This window comes from Mustela lutreola, chromosome 15, assembly GCF_030435805.1.
Source record: "Mustela lutreola isolate mMusLut2 chromosome 15, mMusLut2.pri, whole genome shotgun sequence".
In the NCBI taxonomy this organism is placed as follows: Eukaryota; Metazoa; Chordata; class Mammalia; order Carnivora; family Mustelidae; genus Mustela; species Mustela lutreola.
The window spans coordinates 32,768,167-32,789,383 of record NC_081304.1 but is presented as its reverse complement, the minus strand read 5'-3'; the positions used below and the strand labels follow the sequence as shown (position 1 = coordinate 32,789,383).

The window sequence follows — 21,217 nt, the reverse complement described above, 5'->3', positions numbered from 1 at the left end:
TTTAAAAAGATTTTATTTATTAAATAAATTAAATAAATAAATAAATAAAAATAAGATAGATAATGAATAAATAAATAATAATAAATAAATAAATATCCTTTTAAAAGATTTAATTTATTAAATAAATAAATAATAAAATAATAAATAAATAAATAGAATCTTTTTTTAAAGATTTTATTTATTTATTTGACAGACAGAGATCACAAGGAGGCAGAGAGGCAGGCAGAGAGAGAGAAGGAAGCAGGCTCCCCGCTGAGCAGAGAGCCCCATGCGGGGCTCTATCCTAGGACCCTGGGACCCTGGGACCCTGGGACCATGACTTGAGCCGAAGGCAGAGGCTTTAACCCACTGAGCCACCCAGGTGCCCCTAAAATAAATAAAATCTTAAAAAAAAAAAATACAGGAAGAAATGTGAGTGGTAGAAAATGTGAAGTATTTCCCACTTGTAAGTCATATTTTATTCTTTTATTCTTTTATTTATTCAGGTATAATTGACATACAATATTAGAGAAGTGTCAGGTGTACAACAGTAATTGGACATTTGTATACATGTGAAAAAGTCACCACAATAAATCAAGTTACCATCTGTGACCTTACAAAGTTAATATAATACTAACATTCCCGTATAATATAGATTCCCCATACTGTACATTGCATCCCCCTATCTTATTTATTTTATAGCTGGAAGTTTGTGCTTCTTAATCTCCTTCATCCATTACACCCCTTGCCTACCTCCCCTCTGACAAACCATCAGTCTGTTCTTTTTTTTTTTTTTTTTTAAAGATTTTATTTATTTATTTGACAGAGAGAAATCACAAGTAGATGGGAGAGGCAGGCAGAGAGAGAGAGAGGGAAGCAGGCTCCCTGCTGAGCAGAGAGCCCGATGCGGGACTCGATCCCAGGACCCCGAGATCATGACCTGAGCCGAAGGCAGCGGCCTAAACCACTGAGCCACCCAGGCACCCCACCATCAGTCTGTTCTATTGGTGAATCTAAGTTTTGTTTTGTTGCAGATTCTACATATAAGTGAAATCATGTGGGATTTGTCTTTCTTTGACCTAAAAATTTCATTTTCTAAGTGTTTGTTTGCTGGTACGTAGAAATACAATTGAGCTTTGGGGCGCCTGGGTGGCTCAGTGGGTTAAGCAGCTGCCTTTGGCTCTAGTCATGATCCCAGGGTCCTGGAATCAAGCCCCATATTGGTCTCCTTGCTCAAGAGGGAGCCTGCTTCTCCCTCTCCCCCGCAAGTGTGCTCTCTTTCAAATAAATAAATAAAATCTTTAATTTTAAAAAAGAAATATAGTTGATTTTTATGTATTAATCTTGTATCCTGTGACTTTGCTAATTTCCATTAGGGGGTGTAGTGGATTTGCGGTGGGTGCTAAATGCTTTAGGATTTTCTACATAAGCTGCTGTGTCATATGTGAATAAAAACGTTTTTCTTTCTTTCTCTCCAAACTAAGGCTTTTTAATTTCCTTGGCTTAAGCTCTAGCTAAAAACCTCCAGTACACTGTTGGATACAAGTGGGTAAAGTAGTCATTCTTGATTTGCTCTTTATGTGGAAGGAAGATATTTTTAACATGAAGTATATTAGCAATAGGATTTTCATAGATGTTGTTTATCAAACTGATGATAGTATTTCTTAAAAATCATAAATGGGTGCTGAGTTTTGTTAACTACTTTTTCTACAACTATTTCTTAATCGGTGGCTATGATGAGTTATATGGCTTGATTTTCTAATGTCAACAACTTTGTATTCCTAGGATAAGTCTCATAGGATCATGATGTAATATGCTTTTTGTTTAATGCTGGATTTGGTTTGAAGTTTTGGAGCAATTAAAGTAATTTTGTAACTCTGTCCATGATGGATAATAGTCTGTACTTTTCTTGCATGGTCTTCATCTGGTTTAAGTATCAGAGTAATGCAGGCTTCATGAAATAAATTGGCTCTTTCCCTTGGGTGCAACACTGAAGATCCTAGGTGTGTCACAGTGGGCAGAAAAAGGCGAAATAGTGTGAAATGTGTGAGGGTTTGCTCTTCCTTACACTCACCAATAAATCCAAACTCTTGTCCAAAAAAAAAAAAAGGGGGGGGGTGGCAGTGGGAAATGTTTCCTTCTCTTCTGTTTTCTCAGAATTATGTTAGATTAGTTTTTTGAGGGCAGCCTGGGTGGCTCAGTCGTTAGGTGTCTGCCTTCAGCTCGGGTCATGGTCTTGGGGTCCAGGGATCCAGCCCTGTGTGTCAGGCTCCCTGCTCAGTGGGAAGCCTGCTTCTCCCTCTCCCTCTCCCACTCCCCCTGCTTGTGTTCCCTCTCTCGCAGTCTCTCTCTGTCAAATAAATAAATAAAATCTTTAAAAAAAGATTAATTTTTTAGCAGAAGAGTGACATGATCGGATTTAGGCTTTAGTGGGATACTTGGCCACTGTGTTGATAGACTGGCAGAAGGGAGATCGCTTAGAAAGTTGCTGCACTCTTTTCTCGGCAGGAGATGAGAATGGCTTGTTCCAAAGTGGTAGCACTGGAGACAGTGAGAAGCTGTCAGATTTTTATTATTTTTTTAAGAAAAAAATAAAGACTGTGGATTGAATGTGTGATATGAGAAGAAAGAAAGGAGAAAAGTATGACCCCTAAGTTTGATCTGTACCTTTAATTCTTTTTTCACTTATTAGATACAGAATCCAGGAGGCTGTATCTCCTGCTCCTCCTCTCCATCCACTCTTTTTCACAGATGATGAGACCAAGATATCAACATCATGGGACCCCTGGGTGGCTCAGTGGGTTAAAGCCTCTGCCTTCAGCTCAGGTCATGATCTCAGGATCCTAGGATCAAGCCCTGCATCAGGCTCTCTGCTCAGTAGAGTATTTATGTTTCTCTTATACAAACATTATGCACAGGAGAGCATTGTCATTGAATGTCATTTGTTTTCCTTTTTTTTTGTTTTTTTTTTTTTCTCTGTTTAATTTTACCTTTTTTCACTTGGTTACTTTCTGCTCAGTTAGGAATTGCTAATTCTTCCCACACCTTCCAATATCCTATTGTTTTCTACAAAGAAAGTCATACCAGATATTCTTTCTGGAGATGTTTTTACTTTTATTTTTCTCCTATGTAAATCCATCACTTTTTTTTTTAAAGTTTATTTATTTAAATAATCTCTGCACCCAATATGAAGCTTGAACTCATGACCCCGAGATCAAGACTTGTATGCTGTACCAGTTGAGCCAGCCAGGTGCCTGTATACCCATCACTCTTCCAGCCTACTACTGCATAGGTAGGATGTGCAGGTCATAGTTTAAATGAGAATCAAATTCTGTGTTGGAGTTAAATTTTCCTTCATCATGTCAGATGTCACTTTATTGACTTCTACTCTCCAAAAGTTTTTGAGAAGGCTTTCTGATTCCTGATCTTTTTAATGTGACGTATGTGACTAATCTTTGTCTCTTGGCAAAGCTGAAGAATCATCTCTTTGTTTCTATTATTCTATAATTTCCTAATGACGTGTCTTAGTGTGTCTTATAGTCATTCATTTTATGGAGTGCTTGACAAGGGCTCTTTCTTTTTTTTTAATTTTTTAATAAACATATAATGTATTATTAGCCCCAGGGATACAGGTCTGTGAATTGCCAGGTTTACACACTTTACAGCACTCACCATAGCATATACCCTCCCCAATGTCCATAACCCCACCACCCTCTCCCTACCCCCTTCCCCTTGGCCCCCCTCAGTTTGTTTTGTGACATTAAGAGTCTCTTATGGTTTGTCTCCCTCCCAATCCCATCTTGTTTCATTTCTTCTTTACCTACCCCCCAACCCCCCCACGTTGCATCTCTACTTCCTCATATCAGGGAGATCATATGATAGTGGTCTTTCTCTGACTGACTTACTTCGCTAAGCATAATACCCTCTAGTTCCATCCACGTCGTTGCAAATGGCAAGATTTCATTTCTTTTGATGGCTGCATAGTATTCCATTGTATACATATACCACATCTTCTTTATCCATTCATCTGTTGATGAACATCTAGGTTGTTTCCATAGTTTGGCTATTCTGGACATTGCTTCTGTAAACATTCAAGTGCACGTGCCCGACAAGGGCTCTTTCAACCAGCAAACATTCATGCTGAGAAGTTCTCTTGTATTATTTCATTGGTGATTTTTCCTCCTTGGTTTTTAATTTTCTGAGACTTTCCATATTTGTAAATTTAGAACCCCTACCATGGTCAATTAAAAAAATGTTTTGTTTTCCTTCTCTTCATATTTTTTGCTCAATGCATATATTCAGTTTTTTAGTTTTAGAATCAGATATTTATTTTTTTCTTATTTTCAAATTTTTTTCTTATTTTTAATTTTTTCTTATTTTCTATTTGTGTAGCTTCTTATACTTATTTTTCAGATGCAAGGACTTTTAGTTCTCGGAAGATTTTTTTTTTTTTTTAAGATTTTATTTATTTATCAGAGAGAGAGGGGGAGAGAGCGAGCACAGGCCGACAGAATGGCAGGCAGAGGCAGAGGGAGAAGCAGGCTCCCTGCCGAGCAAGGAGCCCGATGTGGGACTCGATCCCAGGATGCCGGGATCATGACCTGAGCCGAAGGCAGCTGCTCAACCAACTGAGCCACCCAGGCGTCCCAGCTCTCAGAAGATTTTAATGATAGTCTTTATTTTTGTTTTTAGTTTTCTTCCTGTTGTATAATCGTTTTCCTCCAAATTGTCTTTTGGTTGGTTGGTTTAGCCACTAGCTTTCATTTTGGAGGTTTTTGTCAGACATCTGGTCATCCTTGGTAGTTCAGTGTTCCTTGATTATTTATAGGTATTCAATATGCCATCTCTGCCTATCACCCAGAATTTAGTATAGTGAGAAATTGAAGCAACCTATGTGTTCAGCAACAGGGCCATGATTATATAAATAATGGGCTGTTCATAAGATGGACTGTCTGGCAGAATTTTTAAATTATATTAACAAGTGGATTGGAAGCTCTGAGGGCTAAGGTGAGGTGTTCAACGTTTGTTTGCCTCCAGAATAATCTGCATAGTAGTCTTTCTGAAAGCCCGTGGCTGACATCTTTGGGACTTGTTTTGTGGTGATCATATTCTTCAGAGGATACTTCTAGTATCCTAAAAAGTAAAGGCTTGGTTGCCACGGTCCTGGAAACCAAATGGAATATGAGAAGGAGGTCTCAGCATTCAACCTATGTAATGTATATGTACATTTTCTTTTCAGTAAATGTTTTAAGTTTTCATCTGAACTTTTCCAGAGAGCTCCAGGGATGCAGAATTTAAAATTTAAAAAGTATTTAAAAAAAAAAAAAATTAAAAAAAAAAAAAAAAAAGGGGCGCCTGGGTGGCTCAGTGGGTTAAGCCGCTGCCTTCGGCTCAGGTCATGATCTCAGAGTCCTGGGATCGAGTCCCGCATCGGGCTCCCTGCTCAGCAGAGAGCCTGCTTCCCTCTCTCTCTCTCTGGCTGCCTCTCCGTCTACTTGTGTGATTTCTCTCTGTCAAATTAATAAATAAAATCTTTAGAGAAAAAAAAATTTTTTTTAAATTTAAAAAGTATTTTAAAAATACTTTTAAAAACGTTTCCTGTGGCCAGAGACACTTTTTTTTTTTTTTTTTTTTTTTAAGATTTTATTTACTTGACAGAAATCAAGTAGGCAGAGAAGCAGGTGGGCCAGGGCGGGGGAGAGCAGGCTCCATGCTGAGCCAAGAGCCAGATGCCGGCCTCCATCCCAGGTCCCCGAGATCATGACTTGAGCCAAAGGCAGAGCCTCAACCAACTGAGCCACCCAGGAGCCCCTTCCTATATATTTTTAATGAGAGAATAAAATTAGTTGGTAAGATAATATATGCAATAATTATATGTTGTGTTGTTTTGACTATTTTCAAAGAAACAAACAGAAAAAACCCATGCTCTAGAGGCCCACAGTTTAGTGGGTGAGGTAACTAAATGCCAGGCAGAGAGAAAAGTAAGGCAGCAATATAGACTGCTCTCAAGGAAAGCACTCCATCCTTGCCAGGTAGGTGTAATTAGCAGACCATGGGTAGGGAGGGGTAAGAGACAAAGCCTGGGTCCTGAGCTGGGTGGAGGTCTGTTTGAATAGTTCCTCCCCATTCTGTAGAAATTGAGGAAGAGATTCAGAGGCTAGAAGCTTATCTAGAGTCAAGCCGTGTGTAAACTGAATGGCAGTCAAGATCATGGATTCCAAAACCCTTGCTCTGCAATACACCGTGCTAACACGTAGCCAGGACTGTTTTTCCTGGACACCCTTTTTCCTCCATCTCCTGGAATAGGAGGGAATGGTGCCGGGCGGGTGTGGAGCATTAGTATCTCTGGAGAGACTGAAGCTAAGCTGGCTCGCGGTTAAAAGCTCACTTGTGTTCGTTCGCTGAAGAGTACTTCACACAGGGAGATCTGAAGACCTTCGGCTACCCCAAAAGTTGAGAGGGATGGATTTCTTTCAGGAAAATTAGGTTGGGGCAAGTGGGAGGAGGAACTAGTCTGTGAAGCCAGCCACAAGGGGTCGCAGCTGCCAGCTCTGCCCTGCCGCACACACGTGACGTTATGCTGGGAGGTGGAGTATGTAGATTCAAGACTCAGGGCCTTTTGAAACCGTATTTTCCTGGAAAGCTGTACATGATTATCTGTTTTCCCAATGCCGAGATACATAGCACGAAAATCTGGTATTGAGTGTCCCTGTTTGTAGATAAAGGCCAGTTAGAGTTGTTTCAGGAGTGACCCCAACCTATGAGTGGTGTGCACAGCACCGGGTATTCCTGTGGCTGTTTCCAACTCATACTTACCTGGCAGGGGAGATACCAATGATCACGAAGGTGGTTTTCCCAGGGCGAGGCTTATCTATTGCACTCCAGACGTGCTGACCCCTGCGATTTCCCCAAAGGTGGGAAACTCAACTGCATAATTTGTGGTAGTGGGGGACTGCGTTCGCGCTCTCCCCCGATTTACTATTTTCAAATGTGGGTTTTTTTTGTTTTTTGGAGTATATGTGGTGGTGTCTTGTGAAAGAACTCCAGGGGAAGTAGTGCATTTCCCGTGCAGCCTCAACGTTCCGTGATCATGAGCTGAGCTGAAGGTAGTTGTTATTGTTAAGCTCACTAAGCCATTCTGGTACCCACTACGTAGTGTAGCTTTTTCCTTTCTTGCGGAAGATTGATTACCTGTTTTTTTTTGTTTTTTTTTTTAAGATTTTATTTATCTGACAGAGATCACAAGTAGGCAGAGAGACTGGCAGAGAGAGAGAAGGAAGCAGGCTCCCTGCTGAACAGAGAGCCCCGATGTGAGGCTCGATCCCAGGACCCTGGGATCATGACCTGACCGGAAGGCAGAGGCTTTAACCCACTGAGACCCAGGCGCCCCTGATTACCTGTCTTTTAAGTGGGTTGATAAAAGTATAAATGGTAGGGACGCCTGGGTGGCTCAGTTGGTTGGACGACTGCCTTCGGCTCAGGTCATGATCCCAGAGTCCTGGGATCGAGTCCTGCATCGGGCTCCCGGCTCCATGGAGAGTCTGCTTCTCTCTCTGACCTCCTTGCTCATGTTCTCTCTCACTGTCTCTCTCTTAAATAAATAAATAAAATCTTTTTTTTTTATTTTTTTTTAATTTTATTATACTATCATTTTTTTTCTTATCACTTTAAATGTTAGTACTTGGTTTATGTTTTGTCAGCCAGGAAGGCCTTGTTTTGTTAATTTCGGTAAATTCACCTGCTCCATCTTCTGGAATGACTGGTTTTTCTTCACTATTCAGAGATTGCATTATTTCAACATTGAACTTTCTCTTGTGAAGCTTCCTGGTGTCCAAGCAAACCACCACTGAATTCAGGATTGATTTAAACAATTAGGTACTGAAGATAAGGCGTCTAAAGAAAGCACTTTTAAAATCAAAGAAAAAAGGTGATTTTTTTGCTGGATGCAAATGTCACAGGGGCACATGAGTGGCTCATTTGGTGAAGGGTCTGCTTTTGGCTCAGGTCATGATCCCAGGGTCCTGGGATGCAACCCAGAGTCCAGGAAGTCCGCTTCTTCATGCTCGTCCTGTCTCTCACGTGCACACGTACTCTCTCAAAATCTTAAGAAAATGTCATATAGGGGTGTTTGGCTGGCTCAGCAGCAGGGTATGCAACTCTTGATCTCAGGTTCATAAGTTCAGAGCTCCATGTTGGAATTAGAGTTTACTTTTTAGAAAAAGTCATATATAGGGGCGCCTGGGTGGCTCAGTGGGTTAAAGCCTCTGCCTTCGGCTTGGGTCATGATCCCAGGGTCCTGGGATCGAGCCCCACATAGGGCTTTCTGCTAGGCCGGGAGCCTGCTTCCTCCTCTCTCTGCCTACTTGTGATCTCTGTCTGTCAAATAAATAAATAAAATCTTTAAAAAAAAAAAAAAAAGTCATATATAGGAGCGCCTGGGTGGCTCAGTGGGTTAAGCCTCTGCCTTCGGCTCAGGTCATGATCCCAGGGTCAAGGAACGAGCCTCACATGGGGCTCTCTGCTCAGCGGAAAGCCTGCTTTCCTCTTTCTCTGTTTGCCTCTCTGCTTATTTGTGATCTCTCTGTGTCAAATAAATAAATAAAGTCTTTAAAAATAAATAAAGAAAGAACTTAAAACTAGGTATCCTATGTCACCTCTACCCCCCTACACAATAATTTAAGGTACTTCTTAAGATGACTGTAAAGTGGGACGCCTGGGTGGCTCAGTTGGTTAAGCAGCTGCCTTCGGCTCAGGTCATGATCCCAGCGAGTCCCACATCGGGCTACTTGCTCGGCAGGGAGCCTGCTTCTCCCTCTGACTCTGCCTTCCACTCTGTCTGCCTGTGCTCGCTCTCACTCTCTCTCTCTCTCACAAATAAATAAATAAAATCTTTAAAAAAAAAAAAGATGACTGTAAAGTAACAGGCAAAAACTACTAAAAATTACCCCAAGAAGGATGCCTGGCAGGCTCAGTTGGTAGAGCATGTGACTCTTGATCTCGGGGTCATGAGTTTGAGCTGCATGTTGCCATAGAGTTTACTTAAAAACATTTTTTTAAATTGAATAAATAAATAAAAATAACCCCGAGAACTGGAAGAGATTATGCTGAGTGAAATAAGTCAAGCAGAGAGAGTCAATTATCATATGGTTTCACTTATTTGTGGAGCATAACAAATAGCATGGAGGACAAGAGGAATTAGAGAGAAGGGAGTTGGGGGAAATTGGAAGGGGAGGTGAACCATGAGAGACTATGGACTCTGAAAAACAGTCTGAGGGGTTTAAAGGGGCAGGGGGTGGGAGGTTGGGGGAACCAGGTGGTGGGTATTAGAGTGGGCACGGATTGCATGGAGCACTGGGTGTGGTACAAAAACAATGAATACTGTTATGCTGGAAAAAAAAAATAATAACCCCAAGAAATCATCAATTACTTAAAAAGATATATTGACAAGGCTTTTCATATATATGAACAGTGGCAGTAAACTAGAAGCAACAGAATATTGATTGTACAGTTATCTGTGACTCAATGTATATAGCAAAAGGAGTGGAAAACAAAGCAGCATGTGAAGTACCATCCTATTAAAATTTTTATTCATATTGAAATTACCATGTTTAATATGAAAGCGTTAATATGGTAATTTTATAGCAGGATTTTGGTTTAATGTTTAAAAATATTTTTCTGTCTTTTCCAAATTATCTGTAAGGGACATTTATCACTATTGTAATAATTTAAAATACCCTCAAAATTTTTACTTTTTTTTTTTTTTCCAAGATTGTATTTTTTGAGAGAGATAGGGAGGGAGAGAAAAAGCAGAGCAGAGGGGAAGAGGGAGAAGAAGAAGCAGACTCCCTGCTGAGCAGGGAGCCAAACAGGCAACTCAGTCCTGGGATCCTGGGATCACACCCAGAGCCCTGGGCAGACAGTTAACTGACTGAGCCTGCTTCTCCCTCTCTTGCTTGCATTCCCTCTCTAGCTGTGTCTGTCTCTATCAAATAAATAAAATTTTTAAATCTTAAAAAAAAAAAATCACATGTTCTGGGTGCCTGGCTGGCTCAGTTGGGTAGAGCATTAAACTGTGATGTTGGGGCTGTGAGTTCAAACCCCATGTTGTGCTCAGAGATAACTTTTAAAAAATTGTATGTCCTGGGGCATCTGGGTGGCTCAGTGGGTTAAAGCCTCTGCCTTCAGCTCAGGTCAGGATCCCAGCGTCCCGGGATGGAGCCCACATTGGGCTCTTTGCTCCTCACAGAGCCTGCTTCCTCCTCTCTCTCTGCCTGCCTCTCTACCTATTTGTGATCTCTGTCTGTCAAATAAATAAAATCTTTTAAAAAAATCATATGTACTAAAAGGGAAATATCACTGAAGGGTATCAGAATATGCCACCCCCAAACATGCCACTTTGGCATAAGGATTCCTTTGAGCCAAAAGCACTAGAAAAACAGCAGATATAAGGGTAGGTCCTAATCTACCCTTTCCTTCCTGAGATTAGGAGATAAAACTCCCATGTAAAAGATGCCCTCCCTATACCAAAGGAAAAGAAATGTTCCCAGAGAAAGGAAGTCAAACCTGAGAGAATTTTGTACACACATTGATAAAAAGAATTCATGTTTATGTAACCCCCCCAATGTTACTTTTCCACAATTGCCTCAAAATTAAAAAAAAAAAAAAAAAAAAAAAAAAGGTGAGGGGAAGAAAACACAATTATCTCTCTTTGTTCAACCTAATATGAAAGCATTTAGTTTTGCCATCTCTTTGGGTTTTCATTTCTTTTTAAGAGCTTCTGTGTTAGGTAAGTTTAAAACTGTACATTTATGTTAAATTTTTTATTCTTTTACCTGTTAAACTGTCGATGCCAGTTAAATTCCCATGCCCAGCCGAAGATGCTAACAGGGCAGAGGTAAAGTTTTGCCTCTACAGTATCAAAGCCTTTGATACACAGTTTCTGTAAACAACGTTGTTTTGCCTAGGGCACCTACCCAGCAAGGGCAGAAAAGGCGGGGGTGGGAGGTGGGAGACACAAAACAACAACCAACAAAACCCTCTTTTTCTGTTGTCTAAAAGGAAGGGAGGGCTACTCGGTTTGTTACCAAATCCAGGCCGGATGCTGCTTCCTTTTGCGCGGAAAACTGCAAAGTCAAATCTTGGGGAAGCCGGCTTTGACTTCCCAACTACACCGGGCACCTGTCATGGAGCATGGCTGGGTGGAGGTGAGGGACTCGAGGCTGCATTTCACCTGCATTCTCTTATTCCATCCTCACAGAAACCTTGGGAGGTAGGCAGGCGGTATTACTGCTTTACAATTTAGGGAAATGGAGGCTGAGGGTATGACCTAGTCCCGGAGAGGAACAGTGATTCAGACGAGCGTAATCTATTTGGCGTTGCCCTCCGCAGACCGCAGGCCACTGCCTTCCAAACTGCCCTGCCCTACAGCGCAGAATTCAGACCGGTAACAAATACGCGCCGGAACTTTTACGTACGCCCGAGAAGATAGAGAATTTTAAAGCCTCCCAGCCACAACTGTCGGTGAGTGTCTCTTAAATTGTTGCAAAGCCTAACTAGAACGAATTTATCCGTTTCTCCAACAAGCAAAGTGACGTCAGAGTGACAAGGGACCAGAGGCGGGCATATGGAGATGAAGAGCGCGGCGACTGCGTGTTCGAGCTTACTCTTCACGAGCAGAATTTCCACTACATGTCCACTGGTGTACGCTGGTCCTGTCATATGAATAACCTTTTAGTTTGGAACCGAAGGTCTAAAGAACTTGAATGTAATTGACCATAACTGTGTGGTGTGTTGCAGACCAGGGTGGAGAGTCAGTCACCGCCTTCAATTCATACTTACCTGGCAGGGGAGATACCATGATCACGAAGGTGGTTTTCCCAGGGCGAGGCTCGTTCATTGCACTCCGGATGTGCTGACCCCTGCGATTTCCCCAAATGTGGGAAACTCGACTGCATAATTTGTGGTAGTGGGGGACTGCGTTCGCGCTTTCCCCTGATAAATGTGTTAAGAATAGTACTGGGAGTTTTGTTTGGGAGGTGTAGGGTTTTCATGCTTGTTACCCATTTTTTCTCTTTTTCGTCTGTGCTCCTGGCTTTTCTGTAGGTATTGATTGTGGGTTTTGTTAGCATTTTAAGGTCCACTATTCTCTAAAGACCAGTCCTTTAGTATAAGTTGGGTTTGTTTTGTTTTGTCTTGTTTTGTTTTAGGGATTTTATTTACTTGAGGGTGAGAGACTGGAAAAAAGGAAAAACAGGAAATAAAAACTGTTGGTGAGGATCTGGAAAAACTGGAACCCTTGTGCACTAGTGGTGAGAATGCAAATGGCTTAGCCAGTATAGAAAACAGTATAGCAGTTCCTCAAAAAATTAAACATAGAATTACCAAGTGAAGGATGCATGGGTGGCTCAGTCAGTTAAGCATCCAAATCTTGGTTTCAGCTCAGGTCATGATCTCAGGGTTGTGAGAGCCCTGCACATTGGGCTCTGCACTGGGCTTGGAGTGTGCAAGAAGAATTATCGTGTGATCCACTAATCCTTTTTGGGTATATACCCCAAAGAATTGAAAACGGGGATTTGAAAAGATACTGTACCCTAAAATGTCCATAGCAGTGTTATTTATAATAGTCAAAGGTAGAATCAACCCAGGTGTCATTGATGGATAAAAACAGATAAGAAAAGCGTGGTATATACATACAACGGAATATTATTCATCCTTATAAAGGAAAGAAACTCTGACATGAACTTCCCGGCTGTTGAAGACCCACCAAATGTGTTAGCCTTCTTGGCTTTTTCTTTCTCTTCACCTCTTTGCACACCCTCTGTGTCTCTCCATGTAATACTTAGTTATGCCCGATATGCATGTTTGTTGATTCATGTGGATGGGACTTCCCTCTCTTATGCCCTGTCTATGGAGCACCAACATAGTACCTCATGTCTGCCCTGCTATATACCAGCATTGTGATTGCAGGGATCTAATTTTAGGCGTCTTACATAGTACCTGTCACGTTTGAGGACACATGGTGGGTATTCCACAAACACTTGATTGTACAATAGTCCGGTGTGTATGCCACATGTGGAAAGCTAAAATTTCTCTGCATGGATTTTACTGTGCATACCAACAGCTAACAACTGCACAGGACTTGGTGCCAAGCACAGTTATAAGTACTTTACACATACTAGCTCATTGAAGTCTCTCAGCAACCCTCTGGTTATTATTATCTCCAGTTTTATGTATGAAGAAATTGAGGCCTATGAAGGTTAAATAATTTCTCCAAGGTCACAGTTAAGGAGGTGACAGGGCCAAGACTTAGGGTCTGAACTGTGAACCTAACCCACTACATTATGCTCTCTACATCCCCACATAGTGACTGCATATATGTACTAACCTTTCAAAGTTAATAGGCTCCTAGTTTTCTTAATGATAAACATATTTCTAATTTTACTTCCCAGTAGCCACCACTTTTTGATCCTAGGAATTAGTGCTAAATATATTCAGTTTTTCAATTTCACCAGTAATATTGAGAATAAACATTAATCTTGTAGAGTTTTGGGTGCCTGGGTGGCTCAGGTTGGTAGTGTCTGCCTTTGGTTTGGGTCATGGTCTCAGGGTTCTGGGATCAAGTCCCTCATTGGGCTCCCTGCTCAGCAGGAAGTCTGTTTCCTCCCTCTCCCTCTGCCTTTCTGCTCCAGTCATGCATGCTCTCTGTCTCTCAAACGAATAAATAAAATCTTTTTTTAAAAAAAGATTTTATTTATTTATTTGACAGACAGAGATCACAAGTAGGCAGAGAGGCAGGCAGAGAGAGACGAGGGAGCAGGCTCCCTGCCAAGCAGAGAGCCCAATGTGGGGCTCGATCCTAGGACCCTGGGATCATGACCTGAGCTGAAGGCAGAGGTTTTAACCCACTGAGCCACCCAAGCGCCCCAATAAATAAAATCTTTTAAAAAAAATCTTGTAGTTTCAGTAACTGTTCCCCTAATCATGTTCATTATAAATAAAAGTAGACAAGAAGGGAAATGAATGTAAAAGAATCTAGGTTGCTTCATTGCATTTCTGTACTTGATCTTAGCCAGAAGGCTTGACTGAGTTAAAATAAGCATGTTGTTTTCTTTTGGAACAGGATGTCTCGGGCTGTTCATCTTCCAGTTCCCTGTCCTGTTCAACTTGGTTCCTTAAGAAATGACTCCTTGGAAGCGCAACTTCATGAATATGTCAAACAAGGGAACTATATGAAAGTGAAGAAGATTCTTAAGAAAGGTAAGCACTGTGTTAAAATTGCAGATGCAACTTGATTCACATTTCTGAATAGTTTTGGAAGGAAAATCAGGTTCTTGATAAAGCTATGAGTTCTTGGGGAAATTGAGATGAAATTTTCCCTACAGTAGAGGTCTTAAATTGTTGTTTGGAGACTGTTTTGTTTTGTGCTAGGGAACCATAAGGTCTTCCAACTGTTAGACTCCAGATTTCTCCTCAGGCTCCAGCCATCCACTTTTAATTCTGCCTAATTCCCTTTGCTCCTTTAATCAGTCTTCTGAAACCTGTGGTGGAGTGACTAGAGCAGCTTTCACAGCTCTCCCCTTCTTTGCTTCTCCTAGGAACTTGGTGCTTTAGTTTCCAGGGTTTTTTCTGCTGGACGTTACAGGCAGCTCAGCCCACAAGGCAGATGGAAATAGCAAATGTAGCTCAGGCAATCTCCAAAAGAACAAACACTAAACCATACATGGACAAAACCTCTGCTGGTGTTTGGCCCTTGATCTACAGATTCAGACCTGTTTTCGTTTTGTTGTTGATGTTTGAGTAACCAAAAGTCCTGCTGAATTCCCTGTCTCCCTTCTTAGTATAAAGAGAGGTTTATGAAGCTTCTCTCTGCTGTTTGTGAAACAGTCCGGGTGACCTAATTTCACTGCAGTGTTTCTCCATTTACTTCATAAGCACTCCTGAGGACTTCCAGAAAGGTAACTCCAATTTTCGTAGGATCCAACTATCCCACAAAATAATTCATTCAGAAAGCTCTCAAATGTTTCCATGTACCACCCCTAGAGTCTATGGATGAAGTAGCTGATAGTGAGGTCAGTAATTTGTTTGAAAGGTCCTCTTGGGTTTTTTCCCCTCAAAATTTTGCATTTTATTCCATAATACATTCATGTGCATGTTAACATGAAAACGGATGTTCAGAGGGTGCCTGGGTGGCTTAGTCAGTTAAGCATCTGCCTTTGGGCCCAGTCTTGATCCCAGGGTCCTGGGATTGAGCCCTAATTGGGTTCCCTGCTCAGCGGGGAGTCTGCTTCTCCCTCTCCCTCTCCCTCTCCCTCTGTGTATGTGTAAGCTCTCTTTCAGACAACAAATAAACAAACAAAAATAGGTGTTCAGCTTAGGTATGCTGTGACTTCTATTGTCTTGTATCCACACTCTCCATTGTAAAAAGCAGAGTATTAGAACATTTATATCTTAGACATCTGAACATTCTGCATCTTCAGATTCTTGCCATTAAGCTATAGCAGGTGATGGGGTTGACATGTGTAACTGGATATGAAGCAGGATTTCAACTGTGTCTTGGAATTTCATCTAAAGCTTCAGAGTGGAGAACAAGGGGTGACAAGGTGACAAGTTCCCCGCCAGTCTAAACCAGAGCTTCTTAGGAGATGGCCAAAATGGTCCTTTAATTCCATCATCCACCTCAGGCCTACCTAGGAGAAGGCAATGGGGTAGTGGTGGGAGTGTCAGTGGAAACGATTCTCTAAAAGACATTATTCACAGGAATAGAAAACTGTGGCTTTTCCCCTTCTTTCCCAGCTTCAAACCAAATAAGAGGTCCTTCAGGTGAACGTTATAGAGAGAATTGTAGAACTTGCGAGCAGGATAGTTGGGAGTCTCTGTCTCAGCCTGCTGAACAGTAGAAATGTCAGCCTTTGCCAGCTGCCACCAAGGTGGTGTGAAGAGAACCTGGCATGTTACCTGGAATTTAGAGGTCAGAAGGACTGCCATCTGCCTCCTTCCTAATAGCAGCCCTTGATGACTGGGTAAACTTGAGAGACCAGCAGCTGGATTAGCTACACACTTCCACCACTTAGTGGGGTAAGTAGACTCTATAGAGAGTAGCTGAATCATCATCTAAAGGACCTCACACTATGAAGGCAGGAAGAATCCCAACAGAGGCTGGAGAAACAGCAAGAAGTCAGCAGGAGAGGGCACTGGCCACATTAGGGTACTGCGAAGTGGAGTGGAGTTACCTGAAGGGTCCACTAACCTCTCCCACGGAAGAGCAGGCACTAGGAAGAGGCCGAAAGCTACAAAGAGGATCAGCTATGTTTGAAGGCCTTGACCCTTGTCATCTTATTGGTCTTCCCGCTCCAGCTCTAGAGTTGCCAGAAACAGCCTCAAAATCAGACGAGTGGAAGAGCAAGGAAGAGTTTTTGATTTCAACAGGACTGGACAATTTATTACCTGAAATGAGACTGTGCTTGAAGGCCTCAAAGTGACTTAAAGACTAAGGAATCTGCCTGAGATACCTCTCCGGAGAGGGAAAAGGAGATCCAACCAAAAGAACATACTTGAGGGCAGTAAAAGGGGGAATAATGTTTCCTGATTGTATCCTACTTAGTTCAGTTATATAGATTATATGAGTTCTAAAACCCAAAAGCTGAGTTCCTGAGTTCTAGAAACCTCAACCCAGATTTTATTCATTTTTAATTACATGTATATTAATTGACCCGTGAGATTAGAACACCAAGTTCAGGGGCACATGGGTGGCTCAGTTGGTTAGGCATCTGCCTTTGGCTCAGATTACGATCCCAGGGTCCTGGGATTGAGCCCTGTGTCGTGCTCCCTGCCCAGCAGGAGGCCTGCTTCTCCCTCTAACTGCTCCTCTACCTGCTTGTGCGCTCTCTTTCTCTCTCTCTCAAAGAAATAAAATCTCAAAGAAAAAAAGAAAAAGAACAATACCAAGGACAGATGTGTGGCCTATGCCTTCCAGGAGTATAACCCAGTACAAGCAGCAGACAAAAGTAATTAAACTACTGAGAAGTACAGGAGGCAAAGAAGTACCTACATCTCAGCCTCCTTGTCTGGGGAGTACTCAAGGGAAAAGTCTTACAGGAAGCTCTATTTAGGCCAGGACCTTAACAAAGAAAAAGAGTTGAGTTGGGGGTGCCTGGCTGGCTCAGTCAGTGAAGCATGTGACTTGATTTCAGCTTGTGAGTTCAAACCTCACACTGGGTGTAGAGAGTACTTAAAAAATAAAATCTTTTAAAAAAACTGAATGTGCTGGAGTGATAGACCCACATGCAGTTGGAGAGTGCGCTCTTAAGAGGCAATCATATGGCATGGATGGTGAGGGGTTCCTAAAAATGCTGGAGGAATGGACAATGGAAAAGTGTTAGATATGGAAGGGTCCAGACCAGAGACAGGCTCTTGGATGAAAGTGATTGGAAGGCACTTTATAACTTCAATATATAAGAAAATGGGGATATGTCTCAGACCTGGGCAGATTGCCCAAACACTGTCCCTTTCTGACAGAATTTAAGTACAGAGCATCTGACTGTCTCTGAGGAGATTGTGTTAGAAGTGGTTAGATGAGATGAATCTCATGCTTTTTAGTCATGTTACTATGAAGCCCTGAAAAATGTGGTTGGTTCAGAAAACCACATGTCTAGATGGCACTGTGCTTCCTGACATCCTAGAAGATGTGGGGGAGAAGTATTTTTACAAGTTTAGTGATAAAAAGTTACACACTTCATATATAAGGTACATGTGTTCTTTGAGGAGAAACTGGGATTAACTTTTGCCACAGATAAACAGGTAGGCTGCTTCTGAGGTTTACAAGCCAGAAAGGTGAAACATTCAGGACTGAACTTTAAGTGATAAAGTATTTAGTGCTTCATTAGAGAAATTAATTTGATTGGAGACTAGACCTCCTGAGGAAGACCACTTTGTCTTAGCAGAAAGAATCCGGATTTGATTTGGTATCAGACATATCTAGGTTTGTCCAGCTGTATGACGTTATAGCCTGCATCTGTAAGAACGAGGAAGTAATGACACCTTTCTTCAGTTGTTTAGAGGATGAAATGAAACAACGGATCAAAATGTTATCAAGTAGGTATTCAATAAGTCATCGTGGTTATGATTATTATTATGTGGTATTAGAAGTGTACACCAGTTCTTACCCCTCTCTTTGCCTCCTCCTTCCGCCTCTCTCTCAAGGCAAAGGGAACTGGTCTCTTCAAGTCAGCAGACTTTTGTAGCAAGCGAAGAGACAGTCCGATGCTGACCTGTGGCGTCAACATTTTCTTAGCCTAGAGTCCGAGACCCAGGTCGTGCCGGGCGTGGTGGGCGGGGCAATACTGATCCCTCCGCGTTGGAGTCAGAGGCATACAGCGTGTGATTGGCTGCTAGGAAGCCGCATGCTAATGAGATTTGTTACTGATTTAAGTGTTGCTGGAAGATTTACAGGCGAAAAAATGGTGTTTTAAGCTTTGCTATTTGACCGAATTGTCTTGAAATATAAAATAAGATGCATGAGTTGGCGGAGGAGTTGACAAAAATATCACCATGCGTATAAAGTGTGCGGATGCCATTGACTTATCGAGGCCGTGCATTTGAAAGTAAGACTATACTTTCAGGGATCATTTCTATAGTTTGTTACTAGAGAAGTTTCTCTGAACGTGTAGAGTACCCATAAACCACGAGGAGGAGACGCAGTACCCTTTTCTGAGCGTGAAACTGACTCTGGGCGTTGTTTTTCTTGCAGCTGCCCTTTGTCATTGATGATCGTTCTGCCTTTCTATTTAGAAAGGTAAGAGGAAAAGGGTGCCGTCTGAGTGGTTTGTCTCTCCTTCTTTATGTATAAAGTGAGGGGTTTTTTACTTGGTTCACATCTTCTTAGGTGATCTTACAAATAGTTTTCATCGATTTTAATTTCTTTTTTTTTTTTTTTTTTTTAAAGATTTTATTTATTTATTTGACAGAGAGAAATCACAAGTAGATGGAGAGGCAGGCAGAGAGAGAGAGAAGCAGGCTCCCTGCTGAGCAGAGAGCCCGATGCGGGACTCGATCCCAGGACCCTGAGATCATGACCTGAGCCGAAGGCAGTGGCTTAACCCACTGAGCCACCCAGGCGCCCCCATCGATTTTAATTTCTTAAAGAATCCTTGATCTCACTGACTATGAGATAGAGAGAGAAAGCATGGGTAGAGTGGTAACTTGTTGCTCATTGAGCGGAGTCCGTCTCCATCTCAGGACCCTAGGGTCAAGACCCGAGCCGCAAGCAGCCGTCCAACTAACTGAGCCATCCAGGTGCCTCTGTTTTTGTTTTTGTTTTTGTTTTTTTGAGGAGATTTTATTTGTCAGAAAGGTAGGCTCCTTGCTGGACAAGGAGACCTATGTGTCCCAGGACGCTCCTATCATGACAGGAGCTGAAGGCAGTTGCTTAACCCACTGAACCTTGCAAGCATCCCGGTTTAAGTTTCGTTTCTTTTCTTTTCTTTTTTCTTTTCTTTCTTTGTCTTTCTTTCTTTCAGTCTTTCTTTCCAGATTTTATTTATTTGACAGAGCGAGATCAGAGGCAGGCAGAGAGGAGGGGGGAAGCAGGCACCCGCCGAGCAGAGAGCCCGATGTGAGAGGACCCTGGGATCACCCACTGAGCCACCCAGGCGCCCCATGAAACCACAGGTTTAATACACACACACACACACACGTAATAAATGTATAGTTTTAACACATGGTTTGGTGTTTTTTTTTAGTGAATGTTGAGCTAAAGTTCAGAGTTTATACTAGTTCAGTTTTTTCATTATTAACTGAAGTTTATAGTGAGCTTTCATTCTTAGTGTTATATAGTTCTTTGGATTTTGACAGATGTATGTTATTTCCACCATTAAGTATCATACAGAATAATTTCACTGCCTTAAAAATCTTTTATCCTCCTCCTGTTTATCCCTTTATGTGAACCCTGGCAGCCACTGATTTTTTTTGTTTTTTTTACTGTCTCTATGTTTTTGTCTTTTCCAAAATATCATTTAGTTGAAACCAAAGAATGTAGCCTTTCCAGAGTGGCTTCTTTCTTTTAGCAACATGCATTTAAAGTTCCTTTGTGTCATTTGTTGGCTTCATAGCTCATTCATTTTTATTGCTGAATAATATTTATTGTCTGGATGTACCACAGTTTATCCATCATCTATTGAAGAACATCTTGGTTGCTTCCAAGTTCTGGCAATTATGAATAAAGGTGATATAAATATCATGTGCAGTTTTTTTTTAAAGATTTTAATTATTTGACAGAGAGAGATCACAAGTAAGCAGACAGGCAGGCAGAGGGAGGGAGAGGGGAAAGCAGGCTCTCCGCTGAGCAGAGAGCCTGATGTGGGGCTTGATCCCAAGACCCTGAGATCTTGGCCTGAGCCGAAGGCAGAGGCTTAACCTACTGAGCCACCCAGATGCCCCTCCTGTGCAGTTTTTTCTTTTTTTTTTTTTTTTAAGATGTTATTTCTTTGTCATAGAGTGAGCACAAGCAGGGGGAGTGGCAGGCAGAGGGAGAAGCAGGTTCCACACTGAGCAAGGAGGCTGATGTAGGACTTGACCCGAGGACCCTGGGATCCTGAAATGAGCCAAAGGCAGACGTTTAACCTACTGAGTCACACAGGCATCACTCATGTACAGGTTTTTTTTTTTTTTTCTCCAGATTTTATTTATTTATTTGACAGAGAAATCACAAGTAGGCAGAGCAGCAGGCAGAGAGAGGGGGAAGCAGGTTCCCAGGACCCTGAGATCATGATCTGAGCCGAAGGCTTAACCTTTGTTAAGGGCTTAACCCACTGAGCCACCCGGCGCCCCACCATGTGCATGTTTTTGTGTGGCATAAATTTTCAACTCCTTTTGAGTAAATCCCAAGGAGTGCAAGTGCTGGAATTTATGGTAAGAGTATTTTTAATTTTGTAAGAACTGCCAAACTGTATTCTGAAGTGGCTGTACCATTTTGCATCCCCAGCAATGAATGAGACTCCCTGTTTATCCACATCTTTACCAGACTTGGTGTTTTGGATTTTTCTTAGTGGGGCATACACACAATACACCTAAGAAACAAATGATGAGGCTACATCTGTAGTTATTTGGAATAGCAAGTTTTCATTCCCCTACAGTTAAATCTGTTATGAACCTGTTAAACAGTGGTGAAGCAAAGCCCCAACGAAAGGTTCTGATCTTAACCCAGCTGCTCTCAACAGTGATTTTCTCAAGCTACAAGCAGAGG

General features: G+C 41.9%; 1 protein-coding gene and 3 non-coding genes across 6 annotated transcripts in view; all 4 read left to right on the top strand.

Annotated features, from left to right (window-relative positions):
• TEX14 (testis expressed 14, intercellular bridge forming factor) overlaps positions 1-21,217 on the top strand; it is a 118,937-nt gene that overhangs the window by 13,530 nt on the left and 84,190 nt on the right. For all 3 annotated transcript variants that reach the window (XM_059148302.1, XM_059148301.1, XM_059148304.1), the window contains exon 2: positions 14,099-14,235. In XM_059148302.1, the coding sequence (XP_059004285.1) occupies positions 14,100-14,235 (136 nt within the window). In that variant the 5' untranslated portion in view covers position 14,099. The remainder of the gene's footprint in view (positions 1-14,098; positions 14,236-21,217) is intronic.
• Positions 6,788-6,952, top strand: LOC131817287 (U1 spliceosomal RNA). Its single transcript, XR_009348470.1, has one exon. It is a non-coding gene; the product is annotated as a U1 spliceosomal RNA (small nuclear RNA).
• LOC131817286 (U1 spliceosomal RNA) lies at positions 11,810-11,973 on the top strand. The gene has a single exon (XR_009348469.1). It is a non-coding gene; the product is annotated as a U1 spliceosomal RNA (small nuclear RNA).
• Positions 18,581-18,799, top strand: LOC131817304 (small nucleolar RNA U3). Its single transcript, XR_009348485.1, has one exon. It is a non-coding gene; the product is annotated as a small nucleolar RNA U3 (small nucleolar RNA).